This window comes from Alternaria infectoria (genome assembly GCF_024043175.1).
Source record: "Alternaria infectoria strain BMP 0036 chromosome Unknown scaffold_5, whole genome shotgun sequence".
In the NCBI taxonomy this organism is placed as follows: domain Eukaryota; kingdom Fungi; phylum Ascomycota; class Dothideomycetes; order Pleosporales; family Pleosporaceae; genus Alternaria; species Alternaria infectoria.
Genome location: NW_026250694.1, coordinates 68,848 through 93,515, shown reverse-complemented (window position 1 = coordinate 93,515; position 24,668 = coordinate 68,848). Strand labels below are relative to the sequence as shown.

The 24,668-nt window shown below is 54.0% G+C and overlaps 9 protein-coding genes across 9 annotated transcripts; 6 read left to right on the top strand and 3 right to left on the bottom strand.

Annotated features, from left to right (window-relative positions):
* Positions 1 to 1,106: 1,106 nt before the first annotated feature.
* On the top strand, positions 1,107 to 3,064 carry J4E92_003728 (uncharacterized protein; the record flags this gene model as incomplete). The annotated part of the gene is made up of 4 exons (XM_051495124.1): positions 1,107 to 1,432; positions 1,497 to 2,157; positions 2,334 to 2,902; positions 2,974 to 3,064. 4 exons carry the CDS (start codon positions 1,107 to 1,109, stop codon positions 3,062 to 3,064), a joined length of 1,647 nt encoding a protein of 548 aa, XP_051354143.1.
* A 178-nt stretch (positions 3,065 to 3,242) lies between these two features.
* On the bottom strand, positions 3,243 to 5,393 carry J4E92_003727 (uncharacterized protein; the record flags this gene model as incomplete). The annotated part of the gene is made up of 1 exon (XM_051495123.1): positions 3,243 to 5,393. One exon carries the CDS (start codon positions 5,391 to 5,393, stop codon positions 3,243 to 3,245), a length of 2,151 nt encoding a protein of 716 aa, XP_051354142.1.
* Positions 5,394 to 6,352: 959 nt separating this feature from the next.
* J4E92_003726 (uncharacterized protein) lies at positions 6,353 to 7,284 on the top strand (the record flags this gene model as incomplete). Its single annotated transcript, XM_051495122.1, has 4 exons — positions 6,353 to 6,491; positions 6,545 to 7,030; positions 7,084 to 7,133; positions 7,189 to 7,284. The coding sequence occupies 4 exons, from the start codon at positions 6,353 to 6,355 to the stop codon at positions 7,282 to 7,284; spliced, it is 771 nt and encodes a 256-aa protein (XP_051354141.1).
* Positions 7,285 to 8,028: 744 nt separating this feature from the next.
* Positions 8,029 to 10,511, bottom strand: J4E92_003725 (uncharacterized protein; the record flags this gene model as incomplete). The annotated part of the gene is made up of 4 exons (XM_051495121.1): positions 8,029 to 8,677; positions 8,729 to 8,946; positions 9,642 to 10,256; positions 10,377 to 10,511. 4 exons carry the CDS (start codon positions 10,509 to 10,511, stop codon positions 8,029 to 8,031), a joined length of 1,617 nt encoding a protein of 538 aa, XP_051354140.1.
* A 465-nt stretch (positions 10,512 to 10,976) lies between these two features.
* On the top strand, positions 10,977 to 13,879 carry J4E92_003724 (uncharacterized protein; the record flags this gene model as incomplete). Its single annotated transcript, XM_051495120.1, has 7 exons — positions 10,977 to 11,117; positions 11,168 to 11,189; positions 11,245 to 11,341; positions 11,395 to 12,298; positions 12,346 to 12,395; positions 12,470 to 13,206; positions 13,284 to 13,879. The coding sequence occupies 7 exons, from the start codon at positions 10,977 to 10,979 to the stop codon at positions 13,877 to 13,879; spliced, it is 2,547 nt and encodes an 848-aa protein (XP_051354139.1).
* A 417-nt stretch (positions 13,880 to 14,296) lies between these two features.
* J4E92_003723 (uncharacterized protein) lies at positions 14,297 to 15,513 on the bottom strand (the record flags this gene model as incomplete). Its single annotated transcript, XM_051495119.1, has 3 exons — positions 14,297 to 14,826; positions 15,057 to 15,402; positions 15,484 to 15,513. The coding sequence occupies 3 exons, from the start codon at positions 15,511 to 15,513 to the stop codon at positions 14,297 to 14,299; spliced, it is 906 nt and encodes a 301-aa protein (XP_051354138.1).
* A 936-nt stretch (positions 15,514 to 16,449) lies between these two features.
* Positions 16,450 to 17,559, top strand: J4E92_003722 (uncharacterized protein; the record flags this gene model as incomplete). The annotated part of the gene is made up of 3 exons (XM_051495118.1): positions 16,450 to 16,870; positions 16,919 to 17,400; positions 17,458 to 17,559. The coding sequence occupies 3 exons, from the start codon at positions 16,450 to 16,452 to the stop codon at positions 17,557 to 17,559; spliced, it is 1,005 nt and encodes a 334-aa protein (XP_051354137.1).
* Positions 17,560 to 18,628: 1,069 nt separating this feature from the next.
* J4E92_003721 (uncharacterized protein) lies at positions 18,629 to 20,442 on the top strand (the record flags this gene model as incomplete). The annotated part of the gene is made up of 5 exons (XM_051495117.1): positions 18,629 to 18,752; positions 18,803 to 19,164; positions 19,216 to 19,618; positions 19,675 to 19,751; positions 19,801 to 20,442. The coding sequence occupies 5 exons, from the start codon at positions 18,629 to 18,631 to the stop codon at positions 20,440 to 20,442; spliced, it is 1,608 nt and encodes a 535-aa protein (XP_051354136.1).
* Positions 20,443 to 21,634: 1,192 nt separating this feature from the next.
* Positions 21,635 to 24,435, top strand: J4E92_003720 (uncharacterized protein; the record flags this gene model as incomplete). Its single annotated transcript, XM_051495116.1, has 2 exons — positions 21,635 to 24,149; positions 24,200 to 24,435. 2 exons carry the CDS (start codon positions 21,635 to 21,637, stop codon positions 24,433 to 24,435), a joined length of 2,751 nt encoding a protein of 916 aa, XP_051354135.1.
* Between the last annotated feature and the right edge of the window lie 233 nt (positions 24,436 to 24,668).

The window sequence follows — 24,668 nt, the reverse complement described above, 5'->3', positions numbered from 1 at the left end:
CGCACTGGATTGCGGCTGGATGCTTCGCGCCCACTCACACCTCACTGACATCACCACACTGACGCTCCATTCATCGTGCTTGACAAGCTATCCCCCTCGCTCCCTGGTGAAGTCATCACAATCTAGGTTGTTCTACGCCACCGAGTCACTTCATGCAATTCGCCTCAATGGTACGATGACTAGCATGGGCGGTGGGTTGATCTCGCATTCTGCCTCTACCCGCCGATCGGCACGATTATCACCACGCTACGGCAATCTTCTTGCGCCATTTTCAGCTGCCCCACGTGACTATGCAGATCTCATGCCGACACCCGGACTGTGCCTGCCAATATTATGCTGTGCGTGCTGTAGATGAGCTCTATGAAGTTCTGATGGCTGTGGCACATTCAAGTCGATTGAATTCTGAGTACATGTGGGTACAGATGAACACCCGCTTGCGTCCATTGCCGAGGTAGATCTTGCCACCACACCGACGTTGCACGATCTGCATACTCTAGGTGCGCAGATCCCTAAACCTCCCAAGCTGAAAATCTGGAAAAAAGAAGCTATTCAAAGTTTGACGACCTCACGAGCTTCGCCTCCTGACGCCACAAGCTCAAGCCGATGATGCAGCCTGGAAAATCTCGCGAGCTAGCTGTTGTCTTAGCAGGTGAAGCGGCTCGGCCCATTCTAGAACCACATCGCAAAACCACTCTGAAGCTAAGAGTATAGTCTTGCGGAATGGTTTACTTCCACGACGATCCTCTTGCTATCGCTATAAGGTTTTCAACTTGTAGCCGTGCTATCTAGTCACTTCCTCGGAGTCTCTAGTCACCACGTGTTCTCACGAGTCATGATGTCGCTTTCCACGTCGGTGACCAGATCCGAAGTTTCCTCCGCTTGGCCAAACAATTATCCGGGCCTAACACATCCGCAATTGAACATCAACGCCGAAAGGCACCGTTATCTCGCAGTAGCAAATGCCGAACCCCTCGGCATCCACCAGCGATAGCGGAGATACTCCCGCAATGTCGAGCTTGGCCCGTCGTCACAAACAGACTACATCATGGGCGCCGCCATGTTGGGTTGCAAACCTTCTATACCTCTAGCTCTTCACGATATACACCATGATAGCGTTCCCAAAGCTGTGGGTGGCTTCGACCCTGCTGGCCCAACAGGTGTTTGCAGGCCGTAATTTACTGCCGCGTAATGATACGGAAACGTATGCGACGGGCTTGTTGCACGAGTCGATGGACTGGATGGATATGTACTATGACAACGAAAGAGGCTATCTATTCAGCTTGGACGCGGCTGCCCTGACGCATGACACGAGGTCGAGCGTCTGGTATGCGGCTGGCTTGCTGGCGCGGAATGAAGCCGATGATGTGGAGCAGGCAGTACGTATCGTGAAGAACGTCATTGGAGGGCAGTTCAAGAACGAGAGTGAGCAGTGGTGAGTTTGGTAGTCCAGAATGACCATCCAATGCCTCTAGCTAATCTTGCTGACATAACCCAAGGTACGGCGACTATCAAATATATCCAGAAGAGCCGACTGTGGGTACGGAACAGTACCCAGCTGTCATATACAACTCATGGGATCCGAACTGGCGTGGCTTCGTCGGCACAACGTTCGTTGTTATGCTAGAAGAATTCCCGCATCTCCTCCCCCAAGATGTTCAAGATTACATACTGGAGAGTCTGTTCAACACCACGATTGGAGATAGTTACCGCGTTGGTGGCGTCGACGATGATAACCTCTACCCGGCCTACAGCAACCCCTCCATCATGCGCGCCTTTGTCTCCGGATACGTTGGCCGCCGCGCCAACGACTCCAACATGACGACTGCAGGTGAAGCCTACGCCAAAGAAGTCATCGATCTGTTTGTCCGCGACAACACGCTTTCTGAATTCAACTCTGGGACGTACGCTGGTGTATCACTGTTTGCGCTCACGCTTTGGGCAAAGTATATGCCAGGTGATAGCATAATGGGCGAGTATGGACCGAAGATGATCCGTGATACATGGTCGGTATTAGGTGAACTGTATCATGCGGATTTGAAGAATGTGGCTGGACCCTGGGATCGCGCGTATGGGTTTGATATGAATCGGTATTTGAGTATTCTGGCGCTGCATATGTGGACGATTGTGGGTAAGGAGATGGCGCCTATTAACAAGAAGGTATGTACTGTTCTCTTTCGAAAGGACACCAGGGATGGCTACAGTTTGTGTTGCGGTATACATTATCTTAGCAAGTGTTTACTTGCTAGAACATCGCAGTGTGTATACTGCAAACTGCGACATGAGTTCTAGCTACCTCTGGTAAGAGAGGTGTAAAACTAACAATCCGAACATAGCCATATGCCATGGGCCACAAGAACGACTTCGCAATCGGCCCTCTCGTCGCTATCCTAGCACCCTACCACAACACTCTGGTCCCCAACACCACTCTCTCATCACTCTCATCCTTCCCCGGTACCCACACCGTCAAGACCTCCGCCTTCTCCCCACCATACGATACCTACCCCCGCAACATAACCGCCTACCTCAGCCCCAACCTAACCATCGGCGCGGAATCCTTCTCGGAAAACGTCGTCGGCGGCCCGTCCATCAACAAGAACTCGTTCAATCCCGCGGTCGTGCAGTGGAAGAGACAGGATGGGAGTGTGGGCTGGATGAGTCTATATGCTCAGACTATGGCGCTGGATGTTGTTGTGGAAGAAGGGAGTCTGACGCTCGAGTACCCGATGGGGAATTCGTCGAGTGCGTTTTCCTTTTTGGTCGGCACGAATGGGTGGGATGGGAAGAGGGATGTGAGGGGTTGGGAGGATGTGGAGGGTATTGATGTTGTGGTGTCGGGGTCTGTGGATTTGGATGCCGAGGTTACGTTTAATGGGCTTGTTGGCGGAGCGGGCGAAGTCATAAAGTAAGTTCCCCGAAGATCTTCGCGCGTGGAGAAGGAGGCAAGAACAATGGGCGTATGCTAACGTGTTGCAGTGACTTTGAGTTTTGGAACTTCACGTATAGGATGCCAGAGGGGAGCAAGGAGGTACCGCGAGTTCAGCTGGACTTCGACGTCGTGTGGTGAAATGGAGGATCGTAAACGTCAGACTACATCATTAGTTTTGGCAGTCATGTACCATCGCAGAGGCAAAGCGAATAAGCACATTCTTATCACGAATGCATCCGGGGCTCAAGAAGAAAGTGTTCACTTCCAAACAACGTGACTTCATTCAAACATTGACTCGTCGTAACACTCAACATGATCAACTCCCTCTTCCAAAGAACAGCTTGGCCTGTCCTTTCTCTACCCCATCTCCTCTCCCAGCACCGTTTCCTGGTGGCCGTCCCCGCCCTCTAGAAGGTTTCGACCCGCCAGCACCTTTTCTTGCAGGGGCCGGTGCGGGATTCCTTTCTTCCTGTCGCATTTCCTTCGACAGGTCGAGGGCGAAGTGGTAGTCTTCGTGTTCGGCTTTCTCGTCTGGTGGGAGATGGAGGTTACAACGTGAGCAAAAATAAGTCTCGGGTGATCTTTGCGGTACGGAGGGTCTGGCACGAGGAATCGGTGTTACTGGGTCGTGATGCTGTTGTGATGGGGAATGTGACGCGGGCTGGGGTTGGGCCGAGGGAGGTGTGTCAGGTGGATACAGGTCCATGTCTGAACTGTGACCGTCTAATGGTGGTGTCGATGGTCGCTGTACATCATCGTTTTGCTGTGCTTGGAAAGGATCAAGATCCTTTCCTGTTGCCTCCGCCTCGTCTCCACTCTCATCCCTTGTAGATTCGCTATGTGCTTTCCACAACACAGCTCTTGCAGCATCGAAGTCGCTCTTCTTCTCATCTCTCGGGCCAAAGAAATTAGCAATGTTGCCTTTTGTCCTTCTCCGCTTTGCAGGTGGCTCGCCTCCACCGATGGCAGCTCTGCCACTTGACAGCATGGCCTTTGCTTCTTCGCCTCGAACGAGGAAGCCGCCAATTCCTTTATTGTTCGTGATGCCGTCTTCGAAACCCCCGACGCTCAGAGAAAGATTGGAGCAAGGCCACGCTCTCCCATCGACGACAACTTGAGCTAGGAGGTTCTTGGCGAGATCGAACAAGATGGTTTCTGACAGTGGTTTGCCCTGGGGTATTGGTGCTTGTCGACTCCGTGTTTGTGCACCTTGGCGATGATGCAAGTTGATGCTCTTTGGTCTTCTCTTGTTCTCCAGCACACCCTCTTCCACGCACCGTGAGAATATGTCCGCCACGAAGATGCGTAGCCACCGTACACCCTGCTCGAACGAGTTGATGGCTGGTCTGAAGGATTTCGCTGAAAGCATGCTCTTGATCTGCGTACGCGGGTTGACCTCGCTGCTGTCTTCGCCTCTAATGATGGAGTATATCCAACTGCCGGTATCATCGCCTAGCTTCTTCAGTTGGTCCAATGGTTGCTCCACAAGGTCCTTCACTTTGTCTGTCCCGAACATGGCGACTACTTCGTCTCCCAATTTGCCTCCCAGCATGCGAATCTTGGTAAACTTCATGTCGGAGAGAAAGTGCTTGACAGCGCGATTCCGTATAACGGTTTGTTGATTCGGCTTCTTGTATCCTGACCCTAGTTTCGATAGCATCTTGTTCCTCGCAACGCCCCCAGAGCATGTGTAGCCCAACGTATCCTTGATATGTCTCCTCACATCTCGTACAATCTCGGATGCGATGACCATACAGACATCGTCCCAGTCTGGGTCTCTATCTTCTCCATCTTCCTCGCCTGTCTCAACCAGCGCATCGGCCGCCCAGTCCAACACGGTTGTAGGCACCTTGGGCAGTGGCTCCGTCGGGTCATCGTACGGCGCGGGGCCTCGCAATTCGGGGTATCTCTCCAGCAATATGGTATGCACCTGCGCGCTCAGGTCCATAAAGACCTCGTCGATACTCGCCTTCTCGACGCGCTGTTCCCTCTCAGGCAGAGTCTCCTTGATGCATTTCAGGATCTTGCGGCTCTCCATGCGATACGGGTCCAGGCTGACTTTATGCGTCGCCATGTCCCTGAAGCTGTTCTCATGATATGCCCATGTCTCGTCTCCTTCCTTCCACGTCGCAACGTGTTGTAGTATAAGATCCGGGCATTGCTTCAATGCCTCTGTCGATGTGACGTGTCGGCTGAGTCCGAATGCGCGCGCGGGGTAATTGATGGCGATCAGGCCCTGCCATTGTTGTACTGCGAGCGGTTTGGAGGGGTCGATGCCGAGGCGGACGGTTTCGCACTGCGCGTAAAAGGCATCGAGGTCGACGTGCGCGATCACGCGGAGGGGCGTTTGCGGGCTGTACGTCTTGAGCTGGTGTAGCTGTTTATACGTAAACTTGGACTTGGGAATGCGACGCGGAGAGGTGATGGAGAACTGCGACGAATGAAAGTCCGGCGATGGTGACGACATGCCGAGTGACGGCTCATATCAGAGATTAGGTCGCGTTCGAGGAGGGCGCAATAGAGTCTGCGAGGGTACTAGCCGTGTTGCATAGTGGAATTGAAGAATGCGATGCAGACGCGACACCTGGAAGGCGCGTGTTCCCGCGGTCCCGTGCATGCGCGTCATTCATCCCCGAGATCGCGCTAGCCAGATCGGATTCGCTGTTGGATCAACACCATGTCTGCAGCCATCTATCAATCTCACCATAACTATGTGCGCTAACACTGAATAAGGATCTACAATGTCACGATCGAAGGCAACATCCTCAGTAAAACATCAACCGCCAAAGTCCAGGTCACGGCATGCTCATGGCATTGTGTGATTCCCCGATGGAGCATGATATTAGCATCATGCAGTTTTCAGTAAACACACAACTTTTAGAGAAGTAGATGTTGACTGCAGCTGCCAAAGTCGAACAGTTGGATGACATGATTGTGCAAAATGCGCTGCCTTGATAGTCGAGGAAGATGCATCACGTAAACGGTAGACGTATATGAACAGGCGATATATCGCGGATGATCCAAGTCTGACGCGTACCTGAAGATCAAGCCACAGCGTGCTCCAGAGCAGGGTCACATTTCGGTGATTGGCCGCGGAGCCACATTTTGAAAGATAGCAGCCGCAAACCAACGTGCAGCATGCAAGCACACGCACGCCACATTGCAATCACAGTGACAATACGGAAACGAACCGACAGTTTCAGACGTGGCAAACAAATCCATGAAACCTTTTTTGAGCTGCTGCACTGCCATACCAAGGCTCTTGACATAGTCATTGACGTCATGGTGAGCCCTTGATCCAATAGGAACATGCGGCTCACGCCTCGCGACTACAGCAGGGCGAATACCTAGGGCGTTGCTTTTAATCCAGTTGTATTTTGTCGTGTGTAACCTCCTCTAATTCCCATACATACTGTTACCGTAATCATGATCGCAAAGATGGAAGGAGCGAATGGACATGCGGAGTCTGGTGGAGATGTACCAGTCTACGCGATTGACAATGTACCCATTACCCAAGAGAGGAAACCATACATCCAAGGGAAGAAGTCAAACCTACCACACGCAGGTATGTACCACGGCGCGCACGCTACTACTACGTCGTCTGCTAACCCTCCATAGCGGTCGCACGTGCAAACCTCGCTCCTTCAGAGGAAACACCTCAAGGCAGCACGCAAGACGACTGGGCAAAGAAGCACTCACATCAAACCGTGCTGCAACAACACTGCGACTTCTTTGACCGCGACCACGATGGTATTCTCTGGCCGCAAGACACCTTTGTCGGCTTCTACCGCCTAGGTTGCGGACTCTTCTTCTCCGCCTTCGCCGTATTGGTCATCCACATCAACTTCTCCTATCCCACGTGCTCGGGATGGCTTCCGGACCCCTACTTCCGTCTCTTTCTGAACAACGTGCATAGAGCGCGGCACGGTAGTGATACAGGCACGTATGACACCGAGGGGCGGTTTATACCGTCGAAATTCGAAGAGATCTTCACCAAGTACGCGGAGGGACGGGATTATCTGACCGTGGGTGATTTGATCAACGTTTTGAAGGGGCAGAGAAACATCAACGATCCTATCGGGATGTGTGGATTCATCTTTGAGTGTAAGCATGATAGATTTCAAGAAATATGAGGGGGGAATGCTAATATCAAGTAGGGACTGCAACGTATTTGACACTCTGGCCCGAAGACGGTCGGATGATGAAGGTAAACGATATGATGGAATCTATCTTGAGTTGCTCTTCATGCTAACAATATCAAGGAGGATATTCGCGCGGTATACGATGGCAGTATTTTCCAGAGGATCGCCGATAAGCGCGAGAGGAAGATGGAGATGCAGAAGAAGAAGGGCCAATGATGAGCGTCGGCGTCTCCGATAGATCCATAGAGAGGGTCGATGTACATGCACTGCACGACTCCGAGAAAATTCATCGAAGTTCCAAAAAACGTTTGTCGGATATGTAGCGCTGTCGTGGAGTGTGTAAGAGTACCGCTACTGAAATGTCCAGTTCCACCAACCCGCGCCCAGACATGTGTCGTTCCGAAAGACCGGCCGAATCAAGCAGTGACATCACCAGTCCGCGCATGCCCCTGTCGCATCCATGGATTTCAATCGAAGAACCAGAACCTCACCTGACGATACTTGTACTTTCACGATAACTCGCGCATAATTTTCGATTCGAACATACAGATAAGGCTAGCTTGCAGGGCATGCTACCCGTAGCCAATGGTAGCTGCCTGGCCGCGGACACCTGCATACAATTCGTCCAGTCCTTCGATCTAGCAGCTAGCACATAGCACGCAAAAAACTTTTACCATGGTGATCGTGATCGTGGATCAAAGGTCTGGTAGATGAGCTTATCCGGATTACAGTACTTCGTCAGGATTAGTGGCCGGCAAAAAAAGACCCACCGGACAAAGTGGGTCACGCTCTGTGGTTTCTGAGCACACGTGAAGATGCGCAGGAGATGGAAACTACAGTTCTGAGCCAAAGCATTGAGGCTGGATGTAACGAATAGCACAGTAATCAAAGAATCGTATATTGTATCCAGCGTTGTTGTAGCCTCCACCTTGCTCCGATTCCACCAATTTCTCGACGCGTTCAAAAAACGATGCTTCGCCATGTCCTCGATGCCCTATCTTGCTGAGTTGGCTCAGCAGTATCGTTGGGAAGCTTGAGATCAGCCATAGTCTGCAACAGCCGATTCAGACGTTGTTCGGTCGGATCCGAGGTGATGGACTCTACGTTGACAGGGTATTCGCCATAGACGTGTTCCATCATCGACTTCTCCCTGTCATCTTCGTCTTTGATGTGCGCCCAGTCCTTGAGCAGCTTGACGTCTACCGGATTCATCTTGTCGCGCAAGATACGGAATACCAATTCAGACAAGAAGAAGTTATGGCCTTGGTCGCGCAAGCCCTTGGCGCACAATATGAGTGTAGCTCGTGTAGCTTTCATTATGGCCGGAAAATGCTCTTGTTGCGCTTCCGGGGTGCGTAGACGCTCGATCGAATCGAAGCCTAGCTGGACGAGGACCTGGAGTAGGAATATGTAGTATGCTTCGAAGCCGTGACGGTGGAAGAACATGTGGAGAAGCGTCTGCAGACTCGCTTTCGAGGCAGCATATAGTTGGGCCGGACTGAAGCCTGTATACTTTTGGAATGCGCCACTATTGTTGGGCCAGTTGAGAGACTTTTCCTTTTCCAGGAACGGTTGGAAGGTCATGGTAACGAGGTTGTGGAACTGCATGCTGTGACCCAAACGTTAGTCATTTGTACATGGAAGGTGTGTCAAATCTCACTGTAGCAGAAGCTGTGTCGGCATGGCGGCATTCTGTGGCTGTAACGGCTCCGGAAGATCACGGAACCATTGTACCAGCATAGAATGATAACGACCGGCCTGCTCAATATCGAGATTGTTATCTCCATCGTCCTCTGGAAGAGCCTTTCCGGCTATGTCGTTCATGATGCATCGAAGCTTGATGAGCGACAGGAATGTCTGTCCAAGGTAGATGGGAGTCTAGTAGCTTGTCAATTTGGTCCATCATGAGGGGCAGGTGGGGACGTACCACGTGTGTCGCAAGAGGGTATTTGACCCAAATCTCGCCAAAGAAGTCTTGTGCGTCTTGGTACGTGGGCAAGCCGTCCTCAGGTGGAAGTCGAGACAGTGGGGGCTTCATAAGGTAAAAGCAAGAGAACCTGAACCTACATCAGAGGCGATCTCAATACTACGTTGGGGGTAGGGGCAGGGGCAGGAGGAGGGGGAGGGAAAGAGGAGACGAGGGCAAGGAGAAATCAGGTAAGCTCATACGCTTGCTGAGAGAAGATGCCCCAGGCTGTGATGGTTCTTGAAATGCGGTCCTTCTTGTTATTGTATTGCGCGCTCTTAGCAAATAAGTCTAGTCTATCCGCAAGCGCTAGAGCGTGAGACCACATTGTCCAGCCCATTTTGTCCATGCCATTGGCGAAGTATATTCGGCCTATGATGGTAGCTGCCTGGGCAGACGGAAGACTACACACGGCTTGTGACTGTTCCAGCTCCCATAGCTGTCTGGTCTCAGCCATACACCGATAGCTATAGGTGTTGGGGTTCCAAAACTCGGACCTCTGCCCAAGTGTACTCAAGCCGTGCTGTCGATCGTGTCAGCTCACAAGGAAGCAAGTGGGAGAAGCCAAGATGGAACCTACACAGGCTGCGGTGAGAATAGCGCTGACTAGGAGTGGTGAACAGTAATCAGACCTTCCAGCAGTCATGTCATCGAGAAAGTGATCTTTGTGGAAGCAAGGCCACAATGGAAACTCGTACAGGAAGTAGCCTTCGAGAAGGCGGGTGAGGAAGACGTCGTCGTCGCTTATCGAAGTCCACTTGGATGGCCTCAGCGTGTCTGGCGACATGCGTGGATCGTACATGCGGGCGCCGGGATAGGGCACGTGGTAGATGGCGCTGTGAGTCTGCTCCTGGATGTCGGTGCCGTGATGGGCAGTCTCGTCCGACAGGGCCTTGTACAGCCTGGAGGCAAGGTAGGGGTTGTCGGCACCGCCAAAGAGCGGCATCATGTCAGCAAGATAGGGAGCGGTGAACTGGTATGTCGTGTCTGGGACCAGCTTGAGCTGGACACGTAGACTGCCATACTCAAGGAAACGGAGGAGGGTGCGCTCGTCGGTGCCGCGACGCAGCTGGGTGAGGATGTCCTGGGCGACGTGCCATGGCTGGGAGCGCAGATGAGCGAAGATGTGCCGGAGGAGGGCATGCTGGGGGTGATGGTGTGCGTGGACCTGGACCTGGCCATGGTATCGCCTGGCACTGGCAGCAACGGGCCGGACCGCAGGCTGAAGGTAGTTGCATGGCGTGTGCCGCTTCCGGCACTCTGAGCACTGGGGACGTTCGGTCGAGCACTGGTAGCGTCAGAGGTGTGGGTGGGTTTAGCTCGCGCACGGCCGCCGACTTACCTTGGTGATGCGGCCGCGACAAGCTTCACATGCTCCTGCGCCCACAATCCGCTGCAGACTCAACGCAGGCCGCGCCCGAGATAACGCCGCGCGCTGGGTGAGCTGCGAGCGGGCTGGAGGCAGGTTCTCGTCCATGGGCAGTAGCTGGCTCACCTGTCAGGCAGATACGCGATTCGGGTCGTGGCCGCGCCGTCTTGAATATTGCTATTATACTGCACGTGGGTGGTGCAGGGCTCGCGCACCTCGACCTCCCTCCTCGCCTACGTACGTGCCTGCCTGCTCGTACACAACATGACGTCGCCCGCCTCGACGCCCATTGGCCACGGCACAAAGCGCCTTCCTCTAATAGGCGCCCTCCTCGTCTCGAAAACTACCCGATTCTGGCTTATAATGGTCAACGCGTAAAGGTTGTCTGCCGGAATGCTCCCCCGTTCCGTCACCACGACGCAGCTGCTACTCCGATAAGGACTGCACTCGTAACTCCACGCTACGACATCTAGGCGGACCGTCGTCTCCGCCTCAGTCTTTCCCTCTACCTCCGCCTCTGCGCACGTGCTTCGCCCCTTCTCCCAGCACTTGCAGGTGGTCACGTCCGAGTGAATGGACAACGGCCGCTACCCGCCCGAGGGCTCCAGCTCCAGGGAGGCAAAGGTAGCCATACCAAGAATTCCTGGCCATGGATACCAGATGCCGCCTGCCACAAGAACTCCTCGGGTCCGCACCGAAGTAGTGAGCAAGGCTGTGAGTAAACTCTCTTGTACGATTGGGCCGGTGCTGACGTCCGCTTCTAGTGCACGCAGTGCCGTAAACGAAGTGGGCCCTTCCTCATGTCTAGATCGCACAACTTCGGCTTGCTGACTAGCCCCAGAGATCAAATGCTCTGGCCACCGTCCGCAATGTATCAACTGTCAACGGCAGGACAATGATTGTCACTACGACCTGGAGCGCAAGGACCGCCTCAAAGGGTTTGTTCATGTCTTTGTTCATCTGCTCCACATCCCCGTCTGACTATCAAAAGAGCTCAACGCAAATCGCACGCCTTGACTGCACTCTTGATTGAAGTGAGCAGCCAGCTTGACGATGAGAGCAAGAAGAGAGTTGAGGATACTTTGGCATCTTTCGAAGACGACACGCCGCCTCCTCCACCAACACCTGCTCTCTCTCATGGCAAGCGCGCAAGAAGAGCTTCGTCACCTTCCCCCAATGACGATGCTCTGAGCGCCACCTCTGTAGATGGCGGAGAAGCTCACGTCTCAGCTTCAGTCGGCTCCAACGAAGATCTAGACTTCGTCCAAGAGGACATTCTCAATACGGATGAGGCAGACAGCACGGGCTACATGGGTCACAATTCGCACGTTCAGTGGCTCAGAGCCCTGGAAACCAAGATCGAACAGCCCGAGGGCGAACCTGCCAACATGCCTTACGGGCCACCGGGCGTCGACGGCGACGCCTTTAACCAGCGTGCTGAAGCGCTTCACGGACGCCAGCAACAGAGCCATACTCGCCCTTCTCCGCACCATGACAAGTTTTCTGGCTACTACTTTTACCTTGACAAATCCAACATCGACATTGATGTTGGTGATCCACACGTCATACCCTCTGCTGAGTCGGCCGAGAGGCTGTTCGACTACTACAAAGCAGTTGTGCATAGCCCATTCCCCATATTAGGTGACATGTTCGAAGCTCAACTGAAAACGTACTTTGCCAAGGATCAGGGCAGTCCTACGCTGGTCGTCTGCCCAAAGTGGAAAGCTGTTATGAACCTCGTATTCGCTATTGGCGCACGCTATTCTCATCTCATCGGCGCCGAATGGCAAGCCGACGATCGTGATCACCTAGTGTATATGTGGAGAGCAATTCATTTATTGCAGCTCCAAAGCATTGATACTCTCGTTGCGCAGCCAGATCAAGCGCTGATTCAGGTAAGATCCACTGAAACTGGACCGAACATCTTTTGACCCATGTCTAGGCATTTGGGCTTTTGTCTTTCTACTACCTGACAATAGGTCATGTCAGCAGGTACGTCGTACTTCGGATGAACGAAGGCACATTCGCCTTTGTAGCCTGCAAGTATGCTAACAAGGACGTTGCAGAGCTTGGTACATGATTGGCATCGCCCTTCGACACGCACAGGCCGCAGGCTTGCACCTCAGACACGAAGACCCTTCCATGTCTCCCAAGAGAAAGAAGGCCCTGGCCCAGATTTGGTGGTCACTTTACTCCATCGAATGTGTTCTTACTTGCATAACTGGGCGCCCACGCACTGTAAGCGCCATTGACTGTACTGTACCGCCACCAGGCGCAAAGGGTACAGAACTGGATTCATCATCTCGTGAAACCACCACATCAGCTGCAATCAGACAGGCATCTGAGTCTTCTGCTGGCGAGTCCATGATCAAAACCAGCGTAGATCCGTTTGACGTAGCCTACGTTAGGATCGATATCCTCATGGACAAGATCTTGTCTGGCTTGTATTCCGCACAAAAGTCTGCCAAGTCCTGGAAGGCTGCCCAAAAGGAGATTGCTTCGCTGTCTGACGATTTAGAAGCCTGGGCCTTGCACTCCCTGGTTCGGGGTCCAGCAACAGCGACCGCTGCCACTTCAGAGAGCAACCTGAGCCGAGAGCAGGTACTGCTCTACATCTATTATCACAACGCCAAAATTTGCATCACCCGGCCCTGTCTATGCCGGCTAGACCTGCGCATAAAGGGCCAGAGCGAGCAGTCGACTCGATTCAACCAGAAATCTGCTGAGGCCTGCATAGGTGCAGCTCTAGATCTCACTTCCATGTTGCCAGATCCTCCCAACCCTGCATGGTTTTACGGACACGGTCCGTGGTGGTGTGCTGTTCATATAAGTAAGAACCTCACACATTGCGATATGGAGCTTGGCTAACCACCCCTATAGTCATGCAAGCCCTTACGGTCTTACTACTTGAGTTGTCATTGGACGGCATACACTTAACGGTCGAAAAGTCACACATTACAGCCTGCATCGATAAGCTCATTCGATGGTTGAATTCGATGAAACCCGTCGACGAAGTCAGCGAGAACGCATACAATGTTATCGCCAGAGTCATGAATAAGCAGACTAAAGAAGAGGCGGCCCGTCGTCGACTACCTCAGCCACAAATGACGGATCAGCACCAAAAGCAGCAAGATATAGAGCATATGACCTTTGACTCACAGCAGCGATATCAGCCGTACAGTCAACCTCTTACGTTGCAGCAGTCAGATGTTGCATGGCCAAGCGCTGACCCATTCAACAGCAACATCTACTCGCAGTCCAACACAGGCAACTTCGATCTCTACGACGCTCCTGGCGGCGATATTTTGAACGATCCCACCACTGGGCTAACAGAATACGGTCAGCCTCTGAATCTGTTCTATGGAAATCCCTACGAATCGACTTTCGATCACTGGGAATGGGATCCAGCGACTTTTCAGGATCCAGATCAGCAAGGTTATCCAGGATATGAAGGGTATGATCCAGGTGGTGGCTAGATGTGTCGCGTACACTCGCCAGCACTGTGGATGAAAGAGGTATGAACATTGCGCCTTCAAGGACATGGGTTCAGAACAAAATATAGAATGACAGCGGCATGTCTGAGCAATCAGCAATCCCAGTCTCGTTGTACAACACCCAAAAAAGCATGTAGTATACCACATAATTGCTGTGTACACTACTGTACCAGGATTACCGTTACTCCTGCAGCCGTTGACTGTGTCCCATGTTGCTACTGTTTTCCACCTTAGCATAAGTGCGGTTTCATGAGACTCCTTGCGCTTCATCTTTGATATGATACTCATCACGGCGAGGTAAGCCCCATATTCCATGCCAGGGTGAAGTTGTATAACTGCATTTCTAATTTTGATAAAGATATGATAGACCCGAAGAACGTACTGGCAGTAGTAGAACATTTAAAGTTCACAAGCTTCCACGTTGTACATACCCTGAACAACCTGACAGTTCTCCCCATATCGCTCCAGCGCATCCCTCACTGCATCTTCCAACTGCATGGTCTCCACACCAACGAGCTCATTCTGAACAGTCCTCTCCAAGTCCTCCGCATGACCTTCATCATCGCCCTCATAAAACTGGTTACACACGCCCAACCCCTTCATCGCTTTACCCATCTGCGCTTTTCCTTCCTCCTGCTCACCGCCTTCCTTCCACTTCTCCAACACGAGCAAAGCGTTTCGGTGGATCTTATCCACATCAACATGCGAGATGGTGAAGGTGGTATCGAGAACCTTTTCAAGGGTGCGCAACAACGTGTTTTGCGTGACAGTGGAACAAGGGGTAATGGGATCAAGGAGGACGGGGCGGTTGAGGATAGGGTCGGGGTTGCGGAGCATGTTTCCTGCTGCGAGGCCCATTGTGGGTAGCGGGGTCCAATGTAAGGGTTGGTTACCGGAGCCGTAGATGCGGGCGTGGCGGTTGGGTATGTCTGGTGATGTTAGTGGGATGGTGGTGGTATGGAATTGACTAGGAGGTGTTCACCAAAGCCTGCAGGACCTTTCATCAACCCTATCATACAGTAGTCAGTACCACCCTTCCAAAATCAGGTCACATAACTAAGAAACCACGTACACATATCGAAGAACGGCCCGCCATTCAAACTCGTCCACGCCATCTTCCCTTCCCTCCCCAATCCCTCCAGATACTCTCTGATCCTACATTTACCGCCAACGAAAGCTTCCGGTAATCTTCTAAACGCCTCTCGGGTGATCTCTCCGACGAATTCGTTGGCGAAGAAGAGCTTGACGCCTGCAGCGACCGCGGCGTCGATGATGATTTTGGATGGCTCGTAGTGCGTGGCTCCGCCTGTGATGCAGTTTACGACCGCGTCTTGGTTCTCGAATGCAGTTTGGAGGGAGGAGAAGGACATGTAGTCGACAGTGCGGTGGGTGATGGTAGGAGGTGGTTTGTAGGTTGATGTTGAGCGCGTGATGCCTGTGATGGTGAAGCGGGGTCCGTCTTTGAGGAGTTCGGTGATTATGGCGTTTCCGACATTTCCTCCTGGCTGTTATATGTGTTAGTTTTGGCCGTTGTAGAGCAGTTTGAAGTGAGGTGACGGGCGATTTGAATGGATGGGTGGACAGACTCCAAGGATGGCAATGCTCTTCAGTTCCATGTTTGATGCTTTTTTGCGATGAGTGTAGAGGGTATAATATTTCGAATGCTGTTTCTCACTGATGAATTGCGATGCTACATTCTATGAGACTACATGATCTTATACGTTTCTGCAATGTGAAGTGCTCGCCCAACAGTCACAAAAGTTTCCGAATAGGTGCCACGGATGCATCATTTCGCTCATTTCGCCCGTTTCTAAGGTTCGTTAAGGTTCAGGCTGATGTAGGCAGCCATTTGCATGTTTGCCTTGCAGCTGCCTGATGTTGGAAGGCGTTCGGCCTGAGTCTGGAAGCTGCATCCTTCGGCTCGGGAGATGAGAGACCACCGATGCTCACCCGAGACCACGCTTGGCTCATTCGGTGTTGGTGCAGCGAAAGAGGCTAGCTTACTCACGTGTTTCGTCGGCTTTTGAACTCGAACAAGCTGGCAAGGTCAAATGCCGAGCGTGTTCTATATTCGTGTCATCGTTGAACGCGAAGCAGTCGCGTAATTGAAGCGTGGTAGAACATAGTAAGTAGAAGCACATCTACTGCGTGCAGGTTTGGGCGGATGTTTGTTCCTGGTGTCGGATGTTATCATCGCTGCATATGCTTTTGGAAGTGACGATGGCGGGGCAGCCGAGGCCGTGATGGTGGGGTTGCATCATCTCTCTCAATACACAGATCTTTGTAACAACAAAATGATTGGGATAGCAGAATGTCATGCTACCAATTGAGCGGAGTAAATTACTACGCTCGATGTTGCAATCAAATAGGTTCGGTCCGAGATAGGCCGCGTTGACCAGCGCCGTTGGTGGATCTGGCAGCACGTAATAAAAGGTTACCAAACGCCGCTGCGCTCAAGATAACATTAACCGGCAGGTCTTTCGTCTCGACCCCTCCATTCCACCAGAGTACTCAATTACCCTTTCCTCACCCTCACAAATCACATATCCGCCATGTCGCAACGAGCAGCACTTCTTATCGGCAAGCTATCACACGCCCAAAAAGAGTGGCAGCAGGTTTCGCAAGTAGCATCGAAGTTGCACGAGTACCCCGATGGTAACCGGGAAGACTTCATTTCGAAGTGCAAGAGCGGCGAATTTGACGGCATCTATGCTCTCTACCGAAGCAACGACTCAAACCCGATTACCGGAGATTTCAACGCGGAACTGCTTGACGCTCTCCCCAAGAGCCTGAAGTACGTTTGCCACAACGGAGCGGGATACAACAACATCGATGTCGCAGCATGCACAAAGAGGGGAATATCGGTTTCGAGCACGCCGATAGCGGTCAACGACGCGACTGCAGACGTTGCCATTTGGCTGATGCTAGGCGCGCTGCGGAATATCAAGCAAGCATACATGGCAGTCAACAACGGTTTGTATTTCCAGCTTTTCGTTAAACGGTTGCTGACACATTGCACAGGCAAATGGCGTGGTAACTTCTCCCTCGGTCACGACCCCAAGAACAAGACACTCGGTATCCTAGGCATGGGTGGCATCGGTTCGGCAGTCGCACATCGCGCAAAGGCATTCGGCATGAAGATACAATACCACAACCGCAATCAGCTACCAGCCAACGAGGAGAATGGAGCAAAGTACGTGAGCTTCGAGGAACTGCTCAAGACGTCCGACGTCCTCAGTTTGAACTTGGCACTCAACCCGTCGACTACGCACATCATTGGCAAGGAGCAATTCAACACAATGAAGGATGGAGTGATAATCGTCAACACCGCACGAGGTGCATTGATCGATGAGGCCGCTCTGGTGGACGCGCTGAAGAGCGGCAAGGTCTGGACATGTGGACTGGACGTGTTTGAGGAGGAGCCAAAGATCCACCCGGGACTACTGGAATGCGAGAGGGCGGTGTTGCTGCCTCACGTCGGAACCGGCACATACGAGACACAGGTAAGTGGCGCTGTCCATGCATCTCATTGACTATGAACTACAACTGACGGCTTTCAGCGCGACATGGAAATATTGGTCTTGGATAACTTGAAGTCGGCTATCCAGAGCGATAAGCTGTTGACGCAAGTACCCGAACAGAAGGGCAAGGCAAACTTGTGATTGATCGTCTGGACGATTGGTCTTCGAATTGGAAACATCTGTACTCAGTTTGGTAATGAAGAATGATGAAAATCTGCCTGCAACTATTCTTCTGCATGAAAGCGAACTTGACATTTCTATAACTAGAAAGCTTCGTGTATTGCCGTTTACACAGTCCCGACACGCTCTATGCCAGGCCGCATGTCGGCTTAAAGGATATAGGAGGCAGCGTCGGAGCCGGTGACTTGGCTCGGCATATGGATTGCTTAGTGACTAGGCCAATGAGAAGCTTGTCGCAATTTCAATCGCCTAGCTTCCGTGCGGAGGCAAGATGTGGAGGAGGAAAACCTGGGGTCGGTCTTTGAAGGTTTGTGGAGAACAAGGGGAAATGTAAGAGTAAACCTGGAGTCGGTCTTTGCATCGTGAGAATATCGCACGTTCGAGAAATCATCGGCTGCTGTTTGGGTTCTTCACATGCACAAGACGAGCTCACCGCCCGTAAGCAACGCTAAGCATGGGCCTAGTCTGCCACCCGACATCTTCGCACGTGAACACGTCCGCACACTGGATTCCTTCCGAAACTGCATCTACGCTGCACAGTCAGCGATTCATCCCGCCCATTAGCCCTGCAGAAGTTTGACTCGTCTCCTCACACTGCAGCCGTAGGATTCACAGCAAGAGCCTCAACACAATCGCAGCAACGGCGTTTGAATGGAAGGATAATTACCACCCGCCATGCCGACCCACCAGCTATGGGGCGCTCCGCCCTGTGACTGGCACATCTGGAGTCCCCACGATACGTCCCCACGTCATTCTCCCCGACGTCGCGTTACACTATGCCGACAGCCAAGCCAAATGGGCTTCGCCTTTTGCCTGCGGGTTTTGGGTTCGGAGTTTGGCTAGCTGGGCGCTGCGAGGCTGGTGCTGGGGAAACTGACGATATATAGTCGGATGCTTGCCGCGATGTTACCTTACCTAGGTACATTGACAGATCGACATCACTGTCTTTGACCGCTCGTCGCATCGCCATCGCATTCGCGTCGGGCTTTTCTTCTGTCCTATTTGGCTTCCTTTGCGACGCGCTGCCATCATGGCCAAGCTCAACATGTCCGAGGTGTGGGCGGACATCAAGACGTACCGTCGCGCCTATGTACTCACCGCTGTGGCTTCTTTTGGTGGAATGCTGTTCGGTTGGGACACGGGTCTTATCGGAGGTATGTGTGCGCATTCGCACGTGCAATGATCATGGCTAACGCGCTTGTAGGTGTATTGACGATGGACGCGTTCCAGCACTCATTCGCCCTAGATAAGGACAGCAAAGACTTTGCCAATCTGCAGGGAAACATCGTGTCCGTTCTTCAGGCGGGGTGTTTCTTTGGTGCACTCTCTAGTTTCTACGTCTCAAATACTTTTGGGCGCAAATGGGCCCTCATCATTGCGGACGTCATTTTCATCCTTGGGTCTTTGATCCAAACCTTATGCGGAATTGGCACGACAAGTCTAACACAGCTTTACATTGGACGCGTCATTGGCGGTTTCGGCGTTGGTCTGATTTCAGCGGTCGTCCCTACCTACATCGGAGAAAATGCGCCAAGGGCTATCCGAGGACGTTGTATTGGATGCATGGTATGACCTGTCAAGACTGCTTTTCTGGAACCGACCCACTAACGCTAGCAGCAACTCTTCAACGTGACTGGTATCTGTCTGTCCTTTTTCGTAAACTACGGCATATCGCTCGACATCCCTAGCCCCACAGACGCGACAAAATGGCGTGTGCCATTTGCCCTCCAGATGCTTCCCGGCGCCTTCCTGCTTGTGGGCATGCTCTTCATGAATGAGTCTCCCCGCTGGCTCGTCGAGAAGAACAAGCTCAGCCAAGCCGCCAAAGCTTTGGCCCACGTCCGCGGCAAGAGCGTCGAGGACCCTGAGGTGGTGCAGGAGCTAGACGAGATTATTGCCGACTTTAACGGCCATGAGAAGATGCCAATGATGGCTCAGCTCAGGGCTGCGTGCTCGAGCAAGAAGATGCTGTACCGCTCGAGCTTTGTTGTAATCCTCATGTTCTGGCAACAGTGGACCGGTAAGAAGTTCCGACCTGCAATCTGCATTTGAGGCATATACTGACGTGGTGATTAGGTACCAATTCGATCAACTACTATGCGCCGCAAATCTTCAAGCAGATTGGCCTTACTGGCAACTCTTCCGGGCTATTCGTACGTATTTTCTCAAGACTGCATGCGAGCCAGACTAACATGCAACTAGGCAACTGGAGTATACGGTATCGTCAAGATCGTCGTTACCGCGATTGGCCTGATGGCCTTCACCGAGCAACTCGGAAGGAAGTGGTCGTTGATCCTCGGCTCGATGGGCCAAGCCTTTGCGATGTACTACATTGGCGTCAACCAGGCAGTCCACCCACCCACAGGTGAGCTGGATGGCAACGCAATCTTCGCCATCATGTGCGTCTATCTCTTCGTCGTGTTCTACTCGTTCGGGTGGGGACCGATCCCATTCGTGCTGGCATCGGAGTGCAGTCCTAACCATGTGCGATCTCTGCTCATGGCGGCCTCGTTGATGACGCAGTGGCTCTTTAACTTTGTCATCGCAAAGATTACCCCCCTGATGCTAGACAACATTACGTACGGAACGTTTCTTTTATTCGGCTCGCTGTGCATTGTCATGGGTGTCTGGACGGTGTTCTGCGTGCCCGAGACGAAGGGAGTGCGACTGGAGTCCATCGGCGAGCTGTTCGAGGGCAACATCATCAGGGGTTGCATTCAGGATACGGTGCCGAGCAAGTCGCGGGCGAAGCAGCTCAGGCACCATCACGCCACGGACGATGCCGACTCGACCAAAAGCGGCGTGGGCAAGGCTGCGCGGGTTGAGCAGATCGAGGATGTGTAGAGCATCGGGCGGGAGGAGGCGATGGCAAAAAGCAAGAAGCAGCCAATGTTCAGTGCTTACGTTGCGGCGCGTCCGGCGGATTAGTACCGCGAGGAGTGCTTCGGTAGCTGAGAGATGCCGAAGCCATGGCCGTGTAGTTAGACCAATCGATCGCGAACATGAGACTACACTGTGCATCAGGATCTGTACGACGTGTTCATACAGCGAAGATCGTGAACGGAACGAGGAACTGAGTCGGCCCGCGCAGGGCAGTCGCACCGGACGAGTCACGAGGCCATGGCGGACCTGGCGGTCAAGTTGGGTATCACAGGGCTATCCCGAGCTAGCGGGGTCAGTTGGGCGGCGGAAGACGTCTGTAACAGCTAGAGAGGGCAGCTAGGCGGCGGGGCGACGTTGTTGACAGGTCGAGGGCGCATGTGCTGACGTGCCTGTGGCAGCAGTGGGCACCTGGGTAGAGTGAAGCGTCGCGGTGGAACGTGGTAAATCCTCTGCAGCTAGTCTGAAATCTAGTCAACTGGTAGGACATCTCTAGAGTAGCGGACCCTGTTTCTGTGCGGCGAGAGATGCCGGCTGCTGAGTGGCTGTGCCTGCAGGGGTGCGCGGGCCCAAGCGAGGGCGATGACATAGTGCAATCTGACGCTCTCCACGCACCCTCGAAACCAGGCGGGCGGCGGCCTGGGCACGCTCTCTGTACCCGACCGAATCCTCACCCTCCTGCTGTCTATCCTTACTGTCCATCTCGTGTCGCGCGCTGCACCCCATCGCTCCCATCGCCGTGTGCACATCGGCCGTTATCCCCCCCACCGCGCTTGTCCGCCTCATTCGCTGCCTCGCGGTCCCACCACGAGAGCCCATAGCATTCTGCTGGGCACACCCTGGGAGCCGCCTGCAAATATCACGTTGATTTTACACCGTGCCAGTACCCCCGCCCCCTGTCACCACTCACGCCAGGGAACTTGGGCTATCCTACAACCATCGGGCAACCTGTTCGCGCTGCTAGTCGTCGACCCTACGCCGGCTGAGCCCACCGGCTGCATCCTCGCTGTCGAAACGCCCTTATGTACGTCGTGCTGCGGCTTTCTTCTTCGCCAGGCCTAATTTCTAATTCTCCTTCGTTGGTGCCATTTGCTCTTCTTCTCTTCACCTGCCTTCCTGCCATTTCCCCTTTTGAAACCACGGCTGGGCTGACACGATGTTGGGCAGCGTTCTCCTCCCCACTAAGCCGCCTGGCCTGAGGTCGAATACTTATTCTAGCACCGTTGCGCCGCCCCTTCCCCCACGCCGTAACTCGCTGTCCACCCAGCCCGCCGCCAAAACTGCTGCCAAAACTGCTCCGCTCCATATCAAGACCGTCACCCTGTCAGGCGGCATGGACACGCGGTACAACAACCGCCCCTCGTCCCCGCGGGGCCGCTACTCCAACCCCGCCAGGTCCTCGACGGGCACCTTCGCCGACCCCTATTACACCTCGTCTTACTATGGCCGTCCCAGCTCGCCACGCTCCAGCGTCGACCGCATTGGCACTTCCCACACCTCGCACGCCTCGCACCACACGCCCTACTACACGCCGAGCCCTACGACCTCTTCCCACGCGAGCAGCACCAAGTACGACTCGTACACTGGACGTCCACGGCGAAACACCAACGACCTGACCCGCCCCAATGTGAGCACCAGCGCCCTGCCGACGACTTCGCTGCCACTTCGCACCCCGTACTCGTCCCACACCCACACCGAACGACCGCGGAGCCCACTCACACCCTCCTATGCCAAGGGATCCGATACCTACGTCACCCCGTCCGCTTCACGAGGCCATAAGAAGGTCTACAGCGTCGACGACAGCAGCCACCTGACCAAGCTCGTTGCTGAGGTCGAGCCCGCACGCCACCGGGATCATGCAGACCGGGGTTACAGTGTCACAAGTGGCGGCCGCAGCTACCACGACAGCAGCAAGCCCCCGTCGCGCCTTACCGACCTGAGCAACAGCGATGGCTACTCCTACACGGACCCCGCGAGCATGTACCGTGACACAGAGCCAGCCTGGCGGAGGCCACGTGCTGGCAGCTTGGAACGTGGCTCCCGCCCCACCAGCATGATTGCGGATCGCCCCTCTCGTACCTCTACTCGCGAACTTGGTCCTCCCCCGTCCACACGTGGCTTCGACAAGATCAACAGCATCCCGCGGCCCCACGGCAGATCATCCTCGATTGAACGGGCACGCGAGATCCCCAAGTACGATCCCTACCCAGACTCAAGCCTCGCACGATCCTCCTCCTCTCGCACTTCTCGCGCCCCTGCCGCTATTCATCAGGAGCCTCGCCGAGACGCTTACCGCGATGACTACGACCGCCCGAGCCGTGGAGTCGAGAACAAGCGCCACAGCACCGCCTTTGAGGACCGCGAAGTGACTAGCCGTGGCTTTGGCATTGCACCAGGCCCTCCAAGTCTCGCACACGACCACCACGCTCTAGACCGACAGCCTCTATACCCTCCTGCTGAACCTCCTCGACCGAGGCCACAAGAGTCTAGCAACCACTACTACCAGCCAGACCGCGCCGAAGCACGCATGCCGGAACCTCGCTCATCCCGTGACAGAGATCCCGTTCCACCGCAGGACTACGAAAAGCGCCCCCGTGAGCGTGAGAGCGGCCGAGAAGAAAAGGGTGGCTTGGTGCAAACCATAACTGGTGCAGCAGCAGGCGTAGCAGCGACCCTGGCCGGCGCTGGTTACATGAAGAAGGCCCGTGACAAGGACCGTGGTAGCGACCGAGACTCGTCAGGAGAGCGTGAGCGTGAGCGACGGAAGGAATACGATGAGCGTGACAAGCGAGACCGTCCTGACGAGCGACGAGAGAGGAAGTCCGAAGGCCGCCGCAACTCGCTTCAGCCGCCTCCACCGCCCCCGGCTGCTGCTCCAGCCGCTGCCCCCGCAGCCATCGCAGCTCCCGACTACCCTCCGATGCAACCCGACTATATACCTCAGCCTCGCGAGCGTCGATACGAAGATGATGAGAGAGAGAAGGTTCCTTCTCGCAAGGCACCTGCACCGTCTACTGCGGGAAGCGACGAGGAGCGCCCACGTCACTACGTTGATCGCGAACCCGAACGCCGGAGGGACCCCGCGCCCCAGGAAGCTGCTCTGGATCCTGACGAGGAATACCGACGACGCATTCAGCAGGAAGCAGAACGTTCTAGCCGCAGCACTCGCGACAAGGACAGCGATTCTGACCGCGAGAAGGAGCGACGGAGGAAGAAGGATGAGCGTGACAGGTCTCGAGGTCCTGAAGACCGCTCACGTGTATCTCCTCCCAGGGATCGCCCTGTGAGCACATATGACGGAGGCATGGTGCAGGAACCGGAGTCAATGGAGAGGGAGTCTACAGGCAAGAGCGTAGTAATCGTCGAGCCACCCAAGGAGCCCGTTGCGCCCGTTAAGGGCATCCTTCGCAAGCCAACTGAGAAGTTCCCCGAGGACCCCGAGCCCATCCGTGAGGGAGTTGCGCCACACAAGGACGCATTGAAGGGCAAGGACATTCCTGTGGGAGCTCGATGGACAAGGATCGATCGTCGTCTCGTCAACCCTGAAGCCCTCGAGCAAGCCAAGGAGCGCTTCGAAGAGCGAATGGACTGTGTCATCGTGCTGCGGGTCTTGACCAAGGAAGAGATCCAGAAGCTCGCTGATCGCACCAAGAAGATCCGCGAGAGCAGAGGTATGTTGACATTAGGTCTTGTTTCATGATCAGTACTAACATACCCGCAGAAGAGGAGTACGACCATGACCGCCGCGACCGTGACGACCGCGACAGGCGAAGCCACCGTTCCAAGGACGACAGGGATGATGAGGAGCGTGACAGCGACCGAGAGCGTCGCCACCACGACCGTGAGCGACGCCGCCGCTACGACGATGAAAGCGACTACGACGACCGCGAGCGAGAGCGAGAGCGAGAGCGCGAACGCGACAGGCCCAGGAAGGTTGAGATCGATGAAGGAAGGTGATTGCAATGAATAGCTTTGCGCATTGTACTCCGTGTTATCGTTCCTTTGAGAACATGTCGAGTACGCGCTTACGCTAGTTGGATTGTAGAAGAGAACGAAGGACACAGGAATAGTCCTTCAGGTCCGTGGAGAAGGACACAACGACGGAGAAGCCCCCACACGAGGTCGCACGTCCGACCTCCCACAAATCTAAAAAGTAACATTGGAAAGACCGGAACAACACATCCTCTGCG